Below are 16940 nucleotides of genomic sequence, written 5' to 3'. Positions count from 1 at the left end.
TTCAACTTAATACTCTAAGCTGTTCCAAAGATATAGCTGTTACGCACTTTTAATAATTTGCATCATACATAGCGTTTTTTAATTTAGTTCAGTTCACTATCCTCTTCATTATTCTCGGAAGGTTTCACCATAATACCCTTAGCTTCAGTAGTACTAGCAGTAGTCATCATTGTAGTAGCTGCAGTATAAATAGTCGTAGCCGTTGCAGTTGTAGCAGTAACAATAGCACCAACACGCACATAGTGCCTTTCGGTTAGTTTAATATCCCCCTGAACAAGGTCTTGGTCAATTGGTCCATTAATGTTCCAACTTAATACCCTCAGTCATTCTTGATTTTCCGCCTTTTGACAACCAATATGCCCATAACATGTTTTGATTTATTTCAACTTTCCCCTCAACATTTTCTGGAAGCTTGGCACTAGGTCTTTTCGAAGACCAAAGGTCAAACATACCCTCTTTCCCAATAACAAATACTATGTATTAGCAATGGGCTTTTGGTAACCTGCAACCACAGAGTGTGTTTCGATTTAATTCAAAATCCTTGAAAGTTTCATCTTCCTAGCCTTAGCATCATTAGTAGTAGTCATAGTAACAGCGGTAATAGTAGCAGAAGTAGCTGCAGTTGTAGTAGTAGCAGTGAGCACAGAGTGCCTTTTAGTTACCTCAATCGTCCTCTCAACATGCCCCGAAAGTTTCAAATTAGTACTCTAAACTGTCCCTGAGGAATTGTTCATTCACCCTTCTGGCAACCTGAATGCACACAGTGTATTTTGATTTAATTCAGCACCTCCCCCTAAATCTTCCCTGAAAGTTCCACCTTATTACCCTTAACCTCAGTAGAAGTAGTAGTCGTAGCATTTGCAATAATAGCAATAGTGGTAATATGCATATAGTACCTTTTGGATATTTCAACACCCCCCCCCTCAACATGCCCTGAAAGTTTCAACTTTATGCTCTTAGCTGTTCCTAAGGTATTGCTTTTATGTCCTTTTGAGAACTTGCATGCATATAGTTTGATTTGATTTAACTGTAACTCCCCCTAAACATTCCCTGAAAGTTTCACCCTAATACCGTTAGCCTCACTTATAGCAATAATCGTCGTAATAGTATGCACATAATACTTTTTAATAGTTCACAATCCACCTAGACATATCCTGAAAGTTTCAACGTAATAATCTCAGCCGTTCCTGAGTTATTGCTGGTACACTCTTTTGAGAATCTGCATACTTGTTTTGTGTTTTGATTTAGTTCAACATCCCCATAAATATTCCTCGAAAGTAGTAATTATTAGCTTCAGTAGTAATAATAACTGTAGTAGTAGTAGCATTAGTAGCAGTATTCGTATAACACCTTCTTTTCCCCCTCAACACACGTTGAAAGATTCAACTTATTTCCGTAAACAGTTCCTAGGCCATAGTTCAACACTGTCTCAACATGCCCTGACATTTTCACCTTAATACCCTTAGCTTTGATTGCAATATTAGTGGTTGCAGCAGTAATAGTAGTAGAAGTAGCGGTAGTAGCATGCATATATTTGCCTTTTGGTTAATTCAACATCCCTTTCAACAAGGCATCTAATTTTCAACTTCATACTCCAAGCCGCTCTTAAGATATTTCTGATACACCTGCATGCAGAGTGTGTTTTGATTCAATTCAACCCCCCTCCCTCAATATTCCCCCTCTTCATACCCTTGGCCTCAGTTGTAGCAGTAGTCACAGTAAAAGTAGCAGAAGTATTACTACTAGTAGTTGTAGTGCTAATAGTAGTAGCTGTAGCAGTATGCTACCTTTTGGTCAGTTAAATATACCCCTCATGAAGCCCTGGAAGTTACAACTTAATACTATAAGATGATGCTATGATATTGTTGATATGCCCTTTTGATAAACTGTATGTCCATAGTGTTTTTGAATTTAGATTGACTTCCCCCTCAACGTGTCCCAAGATTTTCACCTTAATATTCTTAACCTTAGTAGTAGCTGCAATAGAAGTATTAGTTGGAGTAGCAATTGTAGTAGCAGTGGTAGTAGTATTAGTAGGGGCGTGCACATATTGCCTTTTGGTCAATTGATCCTCCCCCAAAGTATTCGCAGAAAGTTTCAACTGGATACCCTAAGCTATTCCTGAAAAACACTCTTTTGAAATTTTATATACATATAACGTTTTTGATTTAGTTCAAAACTCCCCTCAATATTCACTTAAATATCCACTGTCATGCCCTTAACCTTAGTAGTACTAGTATCAACTTAGTAGCAGTAGCAGAACTAGTATGTACATATTGTCTTTTGATCAGTTGAACACTCTTCTCATCATGCCCTGGAAGTTTCAGCTTGATACGGTAAGCTGTTCCTAAGATATTGCTGATTCGATTTTTTGACAATCTGTATGCACACATTATGTTTCGGTTTAATTCATTTTTCCTCTCAATTTTTCCTAAAAATTGTCACCTCAATATCCTCAGTCTTAGTAGTAGTCGCTATCAAAGCAGTAGTTGTAATAGCAGTAGTAGTAGTATTAGAAGTAGTAGCGTTCAAATGTTGTCTTTTTGGTCAATCGATTATCCCTCTCATCATCATAGGCAGCGCGCTAGCGCTGCCTAAGTAAAGAACGATTTGGCCACTATGTGTTTTTTTTTTCGACAGGCACTTCGTATCGAAAGAGTTGTCGTAGAAACTTCGATAAAGGCTCATTCGATTGGAAATTGGGGTGGCTAGTGCCCTTTTTAATAGTCGAAAGGGATTGGAGGGCAACTAGCCCCCCCCCCCCCCATGCCCATCCTTACCCCAAACACATCCAATCAAAATTTTGAGTTAGCCATTTTGTTCAACGTTGTTGATTTCCAGATAGAAAATAAGTTTTTGAGGAGGAAACTCCCCCACAACCCTCAGGACAAGGGTTTTAAGTTATGCTCTGGGGGCACATATTATTTTTATAGAAAACGTTGTCGTATAATATTCAAACCAGGCTCATTCGATTGGAAATTGAGAGGGCTCGTACCCTTTTTAATTTTCGGAGGTATTTTGAGGGCAACCAGCCCCCCCCCCCCTCACGCCCATCATTTCCCCAAACACATCCAACCAAAATTTTGAGATAGCCATTTTGTTCAGCCTAATTGATTACCAAATAGAGAATATGTTTTTGAGGAGGACACTCCCCCACAGCCCTCAGGGCAAGGGTTTTACGTTATGCCCTGGGGTTATATAAGGTTTTTAAAGAAGGTGTTGTCGTAGAAACTTCAAAAAAAGCTCATTCGATTGGAAATTCAAAGGACTATTGTCCTTTTTAATAGTCGACAGTGATTGGAGGGCAACTATCCCCCCACGCCCATAATTCCTCCTAACACATCCAACAAAAATTTTGAGATAGCCTTTTTGTTCAGCTTAGTTGATTGCCACATAGAAAATACGTTTTTGAGGAGGACACTTCCCCACAACCCTCGGGGCAAGGGTTTTTAGTTATGCCCTGAGGGCATATAAGAACGATGTTGGCACAATTTACTATGTATTATTTTTTGCCTTTAGAGCAGGGCACTTCTTATGGAAGGGGTCGTCGTAGAAACTTCAAAAGGGGCTCATTCGATTGAAAATTGAGATTTCTAGTGCCCCTTTTAATAGTCAAAAGTGATTGGAGGGCAACTAGCCCCCCCCACGCCCCTCATTCCCCCAAACACATCTAATCACAATTTTGAGATAGTCTTTTTGTTGAGCGTAGTTGATTTCCAGATAGAAAATATGTTTTTGAGGAGGACACTCCCCCTCAACCCTCGGGGCAAGGGTTGTAGGTTATGCCCTGAGGGTATATAAGAACAATGTTGGCACAATGTACTCTTTATTATTTTTTTCCTTTAGAGCAGGGCACTTCATATGGAAGGGGTCTTCGTAGAAACTTCAAAAGGGGCTCATTCGATTGGAAATTGAGAGTTCTAGTGCCCTAGTGCCAAAATGCACTGTGTTAATGCTAATTCCCTATAAGGCATCTCAGCAGTATCCCAAGAACGACTGAGGGTATTATGTTCAAACTTTTGGGGCTGCTTCTGCTCTTAAAATTCAACCAAATCAAAATCGCGTAAATGTATCAAAGCTATCAAAGAAAGTAAACAGATTTTTTGAATGGTATCAAGTTTTCCATTTCAGGTCAACTATAGGAGGTATGAAACTAAATTAAACACTACTGTTTGCGTCCAGATTTTTCAAAGGGTGTATGTTGTTAAAAATTGCTGAAAAATTTTCTCCAGCATACAAATAGCAGGCCAAACTATAAGTCTTTAAAAAAACTAAAAGATTTAAAGTATTATATTCTTTTTCTCTGAAGAGACTATGTCAATGTAAAACGAACAGAAATTAATTAAAGAAACTTTTTCCACAAAATAAGTTTTTCAAAGAAAATTAAACAACTCCATTAAACAAAAATTGAGCAAAAATAAAATCAAATAATTTACCAAGCGTGAAACTACCACAAATCAACATCAATAAATAAATGAAACCCAAAACGAACAGAAATTACAATAATTAACCGAGTCAAACTCAAAACAAGCAGAAATTAACATAAGTTGGGCTCAAAACCCCTATGCCTTCCCAGGCCAGAACATAATTTGCAATTTACTGAAAAAATTACAAATGAATGTGCATTGTCAGTTTAATATACATATACTGATGTTTAGTAATCAAAATCTTAATATTATTTGATGTATTAAAGTTATAAAAGTAAAAACATTTATATTTTTGTCAATAAAATACAAATTATGTTCTGGCCCAACTTTTATGTTAATTTCTGCTCGTTTTGTGTTTGACTACATATATATATATATATATATATATATATATATATATATATATATATATATATATATATATATATATATATATATATATATATATATATATATATATATATATATATATATATATATATATATAATATATATATATATATATATATATATATATATATATATATATATATATATATATATTTATATATATATATATATATATATATATATATATATATATATATATATATATATATATATATATATATATATATATATATATATATATATATATATATATATATATATATATATATATATATATATATATATATATATATATATATATATATATATTTATATATTTATATATATGGCATGAACAACGGGGTATGAACAACTTGGTCGATATTACTTCCACTATTGTGGATATAAAAAAAAGTCCTTATTGTTTGATGCGAGTATATATCAACTGTCAAGCAAACCATAAAGTAGAGTCACACGATTAGATGCAGTTTCATTTTTCTTTGTCAAGTCACAGTTGAAATCACCCGCTATAACACAAAAAAGTCCCAGTTTTTCACATTTTCGAGACATTTAGCTAGCCGAGCCACACTAACTGCAAACAGTCTCTCCGATTTCTCGTCTCGATAATCCGTTGGAAGATAAACATTAATTAAAACCAAATTATTTATCCCCACTGAAAGAAAATTACCTCCAGAGTCAAAGCTAGAGCATGGGAAAGAAGATTTCACAAAAGTGGCCAACCCACCGGAAGAGCGACCGTGAGTTCGTGATCGGCGCGCAGGGACAGAGAACGCTGTATGACTTGGGGATATATCTAGTAAGCCCAGACTAAGAGATATCACAAAATGTTCTTGAGCACAATCCAGGTCATATTCAGGCATTAGTTCTTCCAGGAACGCTGAACGATTCAGAAAATTACCATTCAGATTCCACGATGCAACACTATACGAGACATTGCTGGGTTTAGTGTTCATTTTGATGGTGAGTTATTGGCTGGACATCTCACGCTATAGCAAGTGTTGCCTTTCTTGTTGTACAATTCACAGAACATATCGATTTTCCAAGAAAGATCCTTACTTGAGGTATGTTCTTTGGCACCACAGCGTCCACAACGGGGACACTGAGAACAATCAGCTGCAATATGCCCAACACATTGGCAGAAGTAGCAGCGTTTGGGCATTAATTTAAACTGTTCAGCAGGTAGCTTTTCATAGCCAACTCTGATTGAGTCGCTAAAAAACTAATCTCGATCATTATTACTATCAAAGTAAATCTTGAAGACTTTCGCGCGTTCATAGCTGCTGATTTCAGCAACTTTATTGGCAGTAGGAACAAGCCTCTTGATCTCCTGCTCTGTCATACTAGGTGGGACACGCTTGAGAACTGCAATGAAGAGTCACTCTTTTAGTTTTGCAGTTACGTCGGGAGCATTTGATTTCACATTCTCAACGATGGTTCTTGCGGACGATTTGGATCTTACTATCAGCTTCCAGTCATCCTTGGTTTTACAAAGTTCATTTATCTCATCAGAGTTCAGGCAAATACTATCGACAAAAAGCATGTGAGCGTCCGGATTATCGAGCGTTTTTGGGAGATTGAGGACAACTGCATACGAGGGTTTAGAACCTACTTTTACAATGTCCTTAGTGCCCGGAGTGGATCTAGATGAGCTTAGCCGACCGAATGAAGAAATAAAACTCTTGAACTTGATTTAGAGTTCATTTACCTTCCTCTTCAGCGTTATGCTTGCTTCACCCAGAACAACGGGAACCTCATCTGCCTGGAAAATGATAAACTTTGGAAGTGCCACCGAATTCTTATCACTCTAATCAAGCACTTCAAGGATGTCAGTAAAAGTGTCTGAAACCTTCTGTCTGTCAGTTGGTCTGACCGACATTTTTGCTTCAGATCAGAGTAACCGATTGGCTTGTGCAATTTGATCACCAACAAAAATCCGCATCCTACTTTGACTACATCCGCATCCATGTTCCCAGCCTTCCTTGCTCGAACCGCATAGTTCAGAACTGCATTCAAGACTAGTTTCACCGATGCCATGACGGCATGGAATGAAATGTTAGGCGGAGAATATATCAATCAATCAATCGTATATTCAATGAATCAATCAAATTCTGAATCAATCAATCGTATATTCAATTACTGATATCTGCTATGAAACAGTTAACAAAACCTGTGGGAAGTGCCGGTACCCAAATCGTCTTTCCCCTGCAGTTTAAGGATCAATGTCCGGCCGGTATCGATGCGGCTCTTGTGTTTGTTCCAACTCGCTTCTGCACAGGCTGTCACTGAATTAGCGAAAAATTGTGCGGATATTCTCGCATAAAAAAACGATCTAGATAGGTCAGAAGTCTGAGAAAAATCGTTAAGAACCTTAATTTTGGTTTTTGCAAATAACGTCATGTACTATATTAGTACATCATATAAGCATTTCTTATGACATCATATAAGTATTTTCTTATATGATGTCATGCATAGTATAACTAAGATTGTAGAGTTTGCAACGCAACTGTTATTTATATTATACAATGTCTGTTGGAAGGCCCGAAAAACAAAAATTTACAGGTGCAGTTACAATAAATGATGATTCTTTGGAACTACCACCTGAACTATCAAACGTGATAAGATGTGAAATTGGACAACCGGGACCATCAATTGTGAAAACACCAATACGGTCAGCTAAAGCAAAGACCAATACTAAATTGTCTGAAGTAATCAAAATCCAAAACGTGTCAAAAATGAAAATGAAGATTAAAGACACCGGCGGCTAGAAGATATGCGAAAACGACAATTAAATCGTGTTAAAAATGAAAATGAAGAGTAAAGACACACGCGGTTAGAAGACATACGACACCGAGCAAGTGAGCGAGTCAAAAATGAAAATGAAGAGCAGACACACACGGTTAGAAGAAAAGTGGCAGTGCGTCAAAAATAAAATGAAGAGCAAAGACACACATAGTTAAAGACATACGACACCGAGCATGTGAGCAAGTTAAAAATGAAAATGAAGAGCAAATACACACGCGGTTAGAAGAACAGCGGTGGCGTGTCAAAAATGAAAATGAAGAGCAGACATACACGGTTAGAAGAAAAGCGGTGGCGCGTCAAAAATAAAAATGAAGAGTAAAGACACGTGCGGTTAGAAGACATGTGACACCAAACAATGGGGGCGAATCAATTAAAAGCATCGATGCCTACCATACCTTTGTTAAAAAACAACGGTTCGGCGATAGGCATTTTATAATGACGAAAGATAAGCCGAGGTAAAACGAACCAAACAAATTGAAAATGATAGCGATGATGATTGGGTTTCGGATTTTGACATGGACAAGGTCATCAATGCCTACCATACCTTTGAAAATCAAAAATATGGACTGGATAAGTCGTTGGAAGAAAAAGAAGTGTGTGTCCCACCACCTGAACAATTAAAAGAAACAAAGGTTCGGCGATATGTCTTTCATAATGACAAAAGGCAAGCCAAGGCAAAAAAAGAAGTTTTTGTCCCACCACCTGAACAATTAAAAGAAACAAAGCTGCTCGTCAATGCTTTTCATACCTTTGAAAATCAAAAACCTGGACTAGATAAATCGTTGAAAGAAAAAGATGTTTTTGTCCCACCACCTGAACAATTAAAAGAAGCAAAGGTTCGGTGATATGTCTTTTATAATGACAAAAGACAAGCCGAGGCAAAAGTTAAAGGTCCAATAAAAATGTAACTTTACAAAGGCATCACTACTAATTTAAGGTCCATTTGAACGTCATGACATCAAGAAAAGGCTCAAATTGTAAGCGTTTAGAAAACAAGCGACAGTGAGAATATATATATAGAAGCCTGCCGCGTGCCGAGTGCCGGGGCCCGGCGGTGAAGCCACTGGGCTCCTGGTACTATATAAATATATATATATATACCCACATTATATATATATATATATATATATATATATATATATATATATATATATATATATATATATATATATATATTTATATATATATATATATATATATATATATATATATATATATATATATATATATATATATATATATATATATATATATATATATATATATATATATATATATCCTGAACTATCGCTCTTTACACCATAGGTTGACTTTTTGTCCCAATTCTTAGAACATCTCCGCTGATACACAAGGGCCGTTAATAGGGAATAGGAAGTGTTTTTAAACCAGTATGAAGCTTTAACTTAAAGACAGGGTGTATCAGGTGGGGCAGCCTGCCTCATACACAAAGTAATTTCTATTCATTAAAAGCTCTACTGTTTATTATCGTTCTCGGTTGAAAAGAAGCTTGTTGTTTTTAATTAAATTCTTATTTGAATTGTAAATTTCTTGGCTAGCTGTGCCTGGTAGGCTACTGTAGTCAGCCAGTAGCTACTTCTTCATATAAATACATCTTCATCAAACAGTTCGTGGTAACGAACTGTAAGTAAGGAGCGACCCGGCTCAATGGTAACCGAAACTCTAGAAAATGGGTTTTGGATGCCAATAGATACATCAAAAGAATCAGATTTTAATGCTGATTTTAAATATATAAGTTTCATCAAGTTTAGTCCTACCCATCAAAAGTTACGCGCCTGAGAAAATTTGACTGATTTTTGAAAAAAGGGAGAAAGACCCCCTGAAAGTTATAGAACCTTAATGAAAATCCTACCATCATATTCAGCGTATTAGAGAACTCTACTGTAGAGGTTTCAAGCTCATATCTACAAAAATGTGGAATTTTGCATTTTTTGTCAGAAGAAACATCACGGATGCGTTAATTTATATATTTTTTTCCCCAGGGGTGATCGTATCGACCCAGTGGTCCTAGAATATCTTGGGAGGACTCATTGGAACGGAAATTAAAAGTTCTAGCACCCTTTTTAAGTGACCAAAAAAGGAGGGCAACTAGGCCCCCTCCCACGCTCATTTTTTCCCAAAATCTCCCGATCAAAATTTTAAGATAGCCAGTTTGTTCAGCATGATCGAAAATATGATAACTATATCCTTTAGGATGACTATATCCCCCGAAGTCCCTGAGAGGAGGGCTGAAAGTTATGAACTTTACCCAATGTTAACCTATAGTATTGGTTATTGAGAAATATACAGACGTTTTCAGGGGGGATTTTTTCTGGTAGTGGGGAGGTCGGGGGTTATGTGGGAGGATCTTTCCATGAAGGAAGTTTTCATGGAAGAAGGGACATTGCTATGTAGGGGGTGCCGGATTTCCCAGCATTATTTAAAAAAGGATGAGAAATTAAACATAAAAAAACAAGTTTTTCAACCGAAAGTAAGGAGCAACATCAAAACTTAAAACGAACAGAAAATATTACGTATATCATTGGGTTCACCCCCTATTCAATGTTTCGCTCTTTAAGCCAAAGATTTTTTAGTACTTTCATAAGAGGGTGTTTGTGTCGGGGGATGGGGGTATATACCCTCCGTAAACATTTGACTCATAAAAAGGTAACTAGAACTCGCCCTTTTGACAATCTGTATGTACACATTTTTCGGTTTAATTCATCTTTCCTCTCAACATTTCCTAAATTTTTTTTACCTCAATATCCTCAGTCTTAGTAGTAGTCGCTATCAAAGCAGTAGTTGAAGTAGCAGTAGTAGTAGTATTATTTGTAGCGTTCAAATATCGTCTTTTTGGTTAATTGATTATCCCCCTCATCATTCCCTGAAAGCAGCAACTTAATACGTTTATGAAATTGAGAGACTGCCCTTAATTTTAAATAAGATATAGGAGATACGTCAGTTATAAAAGTCTTAGTCCGACCTATTATGTGAAAAGAAAAATTTAAGTTAATCATCGTTGTACACAGACTATGTACTGTGCACGAAGATGCAGTTTTTTTTTGTCAAAATATTGATTTTATTTTAAATATTGTTTTGTTAATTACAACACGCACTAGAAATTGAGACTTCCTTTAGAATGAGTCCTTAAACAGCTCTTTGTGACTTTCCAGTGCCGCTTTAGCAGGGGAGGAAAAAAAGAGGACACAACAGTGCTACCCATGCAAAAAAGTGACTTTCCTTATTGTTGAAGCCAGGGGACTGTAATTTCTTGTATCGGGTTTTCGGCAATGGCGATTCCAATGGTTTGCTTTTTTTTATCCAATTTATTTGCAAAGCAACTAATTTTAAGTTATTATATTCCAAGGTTCATCCCTAACTAGGTAGCAGCTACTGCTACGATCACGATTGTCTACAGGAGCTTGAAACCTCTGTAGTATGTTCCTCTGATATGCAGGTGGTTTTCATTGACAAGATCGTTTGACTTGTGTTTCTCCCTTCTTTTGGAAATGAGGCGTATTTTCTCAGGCTCATAGGCTTTAATGGGTAATTATTATAAATAAACTTCAATTAAAAGCAGAGCTATATTAAAACAAAGAGAAGTTAAAGTTAAATCATGTTATTTAATTGAAACTTAAAACGAACAGAAATTTTGATGTCATACCCGAAAGATAGAAATCGCCTCAAAAATTGACTAGGGGTAACATTCTGTATTAATTTTGCGTTCTTGAGATTCATATGATATTCCATCAATGTGTGTTCTCACTTCTCATATGCCTAATGCAATTAGACTTAAGAGCAAATTTCTTTTTGCATACTTCACATTCATAGGGTTTTTCTCCATTATGAGTTCTCAGATGCATAACCAAAGTGGAATTCCAAGAAAATTTCTTTTTACACGCTTCACATTCATAGGGTTTTTCTTCATTGTGAGTTCTCATATGCTTAGCCAAATTTGAATTCGAAGAAAATGTTTTTTTACACGCTTCACACTCATAGGGTTTTTCTTCTTTGTGAGCAGTTCTCATATGCTTAGCCAAGCCATAATTATAAGTAAATTTGTGGTTGCATACTTCACATTCCGGCAGTTTTTCCCCAGTATGGGTTTTCATATGCCTATTCAAGCTCCGTCTCCATAAAAATTTATTTTTGCATACTTCACATACTGCTACATATTTCTTTCTCGTACTGCTTCTATATTTCTCGTTGCGTTTTTCGTACAATAGCCTACAAGATAGACTACCTGCTCCTGATGTCCCTGCATTTGTCTGGGTTTGTTGTTTGATGTCTACATGATCATTTGAACATTGAGACCGATTGAATTCCTTCTCTAAGTCCTGTAGTTTGTCATCTTGGTTTGTAATATTAGTCGTTCCGCTCATTAGCTGCGAATCCTGGTCAATACCAAAGTTTCCATTGAGTACCCTCTTTAAGGCAGAAATAGTCTCGAAGTCAAGTTGTGTGTCTTCTTGGCTTGTAAAATCAGTCGCTCCACTCATAAGCTGCGAATTTGGGTCAGTGCCAAAGTTCCCATAACTTCTAGCCATATTACTGAATACATCATATTGGCTGTTTATATTCATACTTGTTATTTTTTTATACTTATATAACTGTTTGCTTTTCAAATAAAGACTAATAGATTGTTCTAGACAGCACTTGTTTTTATGCTATGAATGACGTCATTGAATCAGATTATGATGTAATTTTTCATGTTATGTCATCTACAAATGCGACATGAATGCAGCCTTTTATATTAGTACATGACGTCATTACAACACTGATACATGTAAATATGACGTCACTCGTGTGCATTTTTTCTCTAAAATTAAGACTCTTAACGAATTTTCTCCATCTTGTGACTCATCTAGATCGGTTTTTCAGGCCAAACTTGGTATCGGGATACTGATGGATTTGCCTCCGGTCCCCGGCACGGCTACATCGCAGGCTTTTATATTTTGATTCTCATTGTCGTTTGTCTTCTAACCGAGGCTGTTGTTCCAATGAAGCTGTGTTGTCCCAAAGCTCGCATAAGACTTGAAAAGCTGATTTGCAAAGCTAATTGAATCCAAAGCAGATGTATGTGCATATATGGGCAGCATTTATTACCCTTGTGCAACTGAACCCCCGTTTAACTAAACTATCTGTAATTCAACCCAATTTAACCGAATCCTCGTGCAACTCAACCCACGTACTAATTTGAATTGTAAATTTCTTGGCTAGCTATGCCTGGTAGGCTACGGTAGTCAGCTAGCAGCTACTTCTTCCTATAGGTACATCTTCATCTACAGATAAAGCTACTTACTCTTACAGATGCTAGTATCTGTAAGATGTTTTTCAACTCACGAATTTTTCATGTTTAACAGCTTTGTTCTTTGTAAAACTATGTGCTTTATGTATATTAACAAACGTATTATGGAATACGCTTATTTAGTTTATTTGTTAATACCAAAATACAGTAAGGTTTATCAAGCTTGTCGCACTAAATAATTATAAAAAAAGTCTATGACAATGTTGATAACATAATACACACATACAATTCTATGAAAAAAGCAACACGCTCTGTAAATATAATAACTGAAACATAGAGTAACATACCGAACGAACTGAAACATATCTGATAATAACTGAAATATACCGAAAAGTAAGCATACAAAATAACTGAAAAACATACTGGTCACAAAACAGCTTTTACAACAAATAAAAATATTCTCAAAACGGATTGTTATAAGACCTAGTATAGAAATCTATAGAGGCTAAACCACTTTTGAAAGACTGGACCGTGGTACTCGCAACTATTTCCGACGAAGTACGTTCCATGTCTTCCACACTCGGCTAGATAAAGAGTTTTGGCCTATTCTTTTCTGTGAACATGGTGGGTAAATTTTGTGTTGGTGTTGACGGGTACTACTGTATTCTGTAAAATGAAAAAGTGAGTTGGAGTGGTATTATCAGTGTTCCTAACAATGCGGATCGTATTGATTAGGTCGGCTCTATCATGTCGGAACTGAAGACTAGGCAACTGTAGACTCTGTATTCTCTGATAAAAAGCTCTTATAAAAAGCGTTTGTTTACATCTTCTTCTTCTTGCAAAATCATTATTACATGTAATTTTCTCTAGTTCATCATTTAATGTCCTTAAACTTTTCTTCATATAGTTCAATAATTCGTACGCTTCCTCTTATTTTCAAAAATAACTTTGCTACGTTTGGTGTCTCGGAAACTCTGAGTAGAAGGAGATGATCCGACACTTGCCTGACGATGAATGAAACTGAAAGTTGAGATAAATTCGAGAAAATCTTGTCTATAAGAGATTGTGTATTTTCCGTGATTCATGTAGGGATACTGATTGGTGGATACACGGTAGATCCAGGTGCGACCGTAAGCGGGCCTTTGGCGCTGCTTGCAAGGTAAGACCGGATCATGATTCTATCTTTTCAGAAGATGGGATGATCCTGGTAACATCGTAGACAGCGTGATAGCGCAAATGACGTTCTGGTCTTTAGAAGGCATAGTTGGTGGTTCAACTATTTATTGATAGTGTTTTATGTCAGTTTTCGCTTGAATTACCATTTGATTTTGTTTCTACTCATCTTAGGTTTAATATAGCTCTTTGCTATTTCATGAATTTTTTTCGGAAAAGTTTTTTTTTATTAATCCATAAAAGAAGAAACAGAACTTGTTGGGGTCGGTATAATTCTCCAACCTGTTTTCGTGAATAAAATTACAGTTCCATGAAAAAGAGAATTGAAAATACCCTTTCGATCCAAGTCAACTGGTTATTTAAACAAACTGTGTATTCAGCCTGTGTAGGTTTCCGAACCTCTTCGTTTCCTGTTCCTGAACCTCTTCGTCCCGAACCTCCTTCGTCACCCTTTGTAGATTTCCGAACCTCTTCGTTTTCTGTTCCTGAACCTCTTCGTTCCGAACCTCCTTCGTCACCCTGTGTAGATTTCCGAACCTCTTCGTTTCCTGTTTTGTCTGTGTGTAAAATCCGATGAATACCAAAATACTCTGCTGGCTGTTATGTCAGGAATGTTTATGAAAGTCCAAGAATATCAGGCTGTACTTGCCGACGCACAGTCATTGCATCTGTTAGTATTAAAAGAGGAGCCAACTGTATCTGTAGTTTGGTAAGAAATACCTTGTTCTGTATGTCGCTTTGGAGATTAAGTTGAGATGTTCCAGGAAAATTTTGGAGCGGAGAGGCAAAAAAATTTGTCCTGTTCTCACAAAACAGACTGCGCTACAATGTTTTTTTTCTTAAGCCTTTTGCCTGAGAGGCTCTTTGGCTAGTATATAATCATATGTTAATTGGTTTCAGACTTCAACTTTGGGAGGCCACTTCACTGCCATTAGCTCTAGTCCTTCTTCAACGCCAGATACTGAGACAACTGTCTCTTCAGATCGTGAATTTGATGATGTCAGTGCAGCTGCTCCCCCTGAGGAAGATGAACCAGCTCCACCTCCAATTGCTGCTAGACCTGAAAAGACCAAATCAATTGTAAGTAGCTAAGGCTTGTAACTACATCTATTCAGGTTTTTAAAATAATGCTACAGTGGTGAATATGCAACGAATTAGGGTAAGTAGTTTTTAAAGTCTTTAAGATTGGTAAACGTTCTTCAATACTAATTTTACCAACTTGTAGCTTCTAAACTTTGAGCATGTTCATCAATGTAATCTCAATTATTGCTCAGTGCTAACATTTTCTCTCCTCCTGATTAGGTCATTGGTAATACTGACTACCAGCCATAAATTGTTTCCCTGCTCCTGGATTAGAGAAACTTCAATGTATTGGAACAAATTTTAGCCTTGTTTTAATTGTGTAAATCGTGAAAAGATCGCATAAAATCTTATTTGTGAAAATAAATAAATAAAAAACCCACTGTTTTAACAATTTTAAGAGGCTTGTACCCGTTTGTTGCATGACATTTTTATTATGCTTATCAGAAACGCGAGTAAATTACCTAAAAAACGAATCTATTTGTGAGAATCAATTTAGTTTTACTATTTGAAATGGCATATATTTTCGTCACATTATTTTCCTTTGATTTTATATCATTCAAATGTATAGAAAAATTGCGAGCTCAATAGAAGTTAGAAACTTCAGTTAACAATATTCGAAGCAATATTTTTAGTTTTCAGCAAAGCATAATTGGTACACCAGCATTAAGGGAAGTTTGAAGGGGGGGGGGGGAGAGTTTAACTCAGGTTTGTGATAATTAATATTTGTTTTAAGACTCACTTCCTGATTAATTTTAGTTATTTATTAATTTCTAGGTTTCATTTATTTGCTCCTAGGAATTTGTGTTCCTTTTTAAGTTTAGCTTATTATTACTATCTCTATTGTTTTAAGTTTAATTGTTGCTTTTTACTTAATTACTATTTTTTAGAGAATTTCTTTCTTTCAATTAAATTCCTGTTATTTTTTCAAATTATATCGTTTCGTTATTTGTCCAGAATTTGTTTAATTCTGGAAAAACACAAAATAGAGAATCTACAGCGTCATCCCTTGAAATGCTTCATTCCTGGGTGAAACAACTACGACCAAAATAAATCCATCTTCACACACTGAATAAACACTTCAAATTACTAATTAAAAACACTTGAAAGGGAAAAATAATCATTAAGTTCAATACAGTAAGGGAGAAACAAAAGACGTAGGCTACCTTCACGAAACTGCCTCTGGTCCACAGTGCCTACGCTGCATCTTCAAATGTTTCGTAAAGATTTTATTTGACCCCTCCATCCCTCTATGACCCCTTTCCTTTTAGGTAGCAGTTCGAATGATCGGCCTCCGATTCTCCTTTAGATGGGATTACTGTTCAACTCTAAATTTTAAGAAACTGTTTGAAAATTTCAGACTTGGCGTTTTTTTTTTAATATATTAAGTAAGGCTATTTATTTAAGTAAAGGTTTAGGAGGTAGTTGATAACAAAAATGAGGTTAATTTTGCAGTGTAGATTTTCAAATGATTTTGAAAGTCGTCAATTACAAACTTAATGCTAATATAATAATGGAGGTCCATTGCAACTGAACCCCCGTGTAACTGAACCCCCATACAACTGAACCCCCGTGCAACTGGACCCCTGTGGAATTGAACCCCCATGAAAATGAACCCTCTTGTAACTGAACCCTCTTGTACCTCAGCCCCCTTGCAACTGAGCTCCCATGCAACGGAACCACCGTGCAAATGAACCACCGTGCAATTGAACCCCCGTGCAACTGAAACCTCGTGCAACTGACCCACCGTACTCAGTTTTTCAGTATTCTACAAATACGAGGCAAAATCATTGGTAAAACACAAGTTAGAATCTTTACATGTT

The 16940-nt window shown here is 36.3% G+C and overlaps 1 protein-coding gene across 1 annotated transcript in view; it reads left to right on the top strand.

The window, feature by feature from the left end:
• Positions 1-16940, top strand: part of Pak (serine/threonine-protein kinase PAK 3-like protein) — a 91581-nt gene that overhangs the window by 47934 nt on the left and 26707 nt on the right. The window contains exon 5 of the mRNA XM_089088137.1: positions 14938-15117. Coding sequence (XP_088944263.1) covers positions 14938-15117 — 180 coding nt within the window. The remainder of the gene's footprint in view (positions 1-14937; positions 15118-16940) is intronic.

Source organism: Artemia sp. Qi Xiang Cuo, chromosome 4, assembly GCF_049724085.1.
Source record: "Artemia sp. Qi Xiang Cuo chromosome 4, ASM4972408v1, whole genome shotgun sequence".
Lineage (NCBI taxonomy): Eukaryota > Metazoa > Arthropoda > Branchiopoda > Anostraca > Artemiidae > Artemia > Artemia sp. Qi Xiang Cuo.
This window is presented reverse-complemented; position numbering and strand designations above follow the sequence as displayed.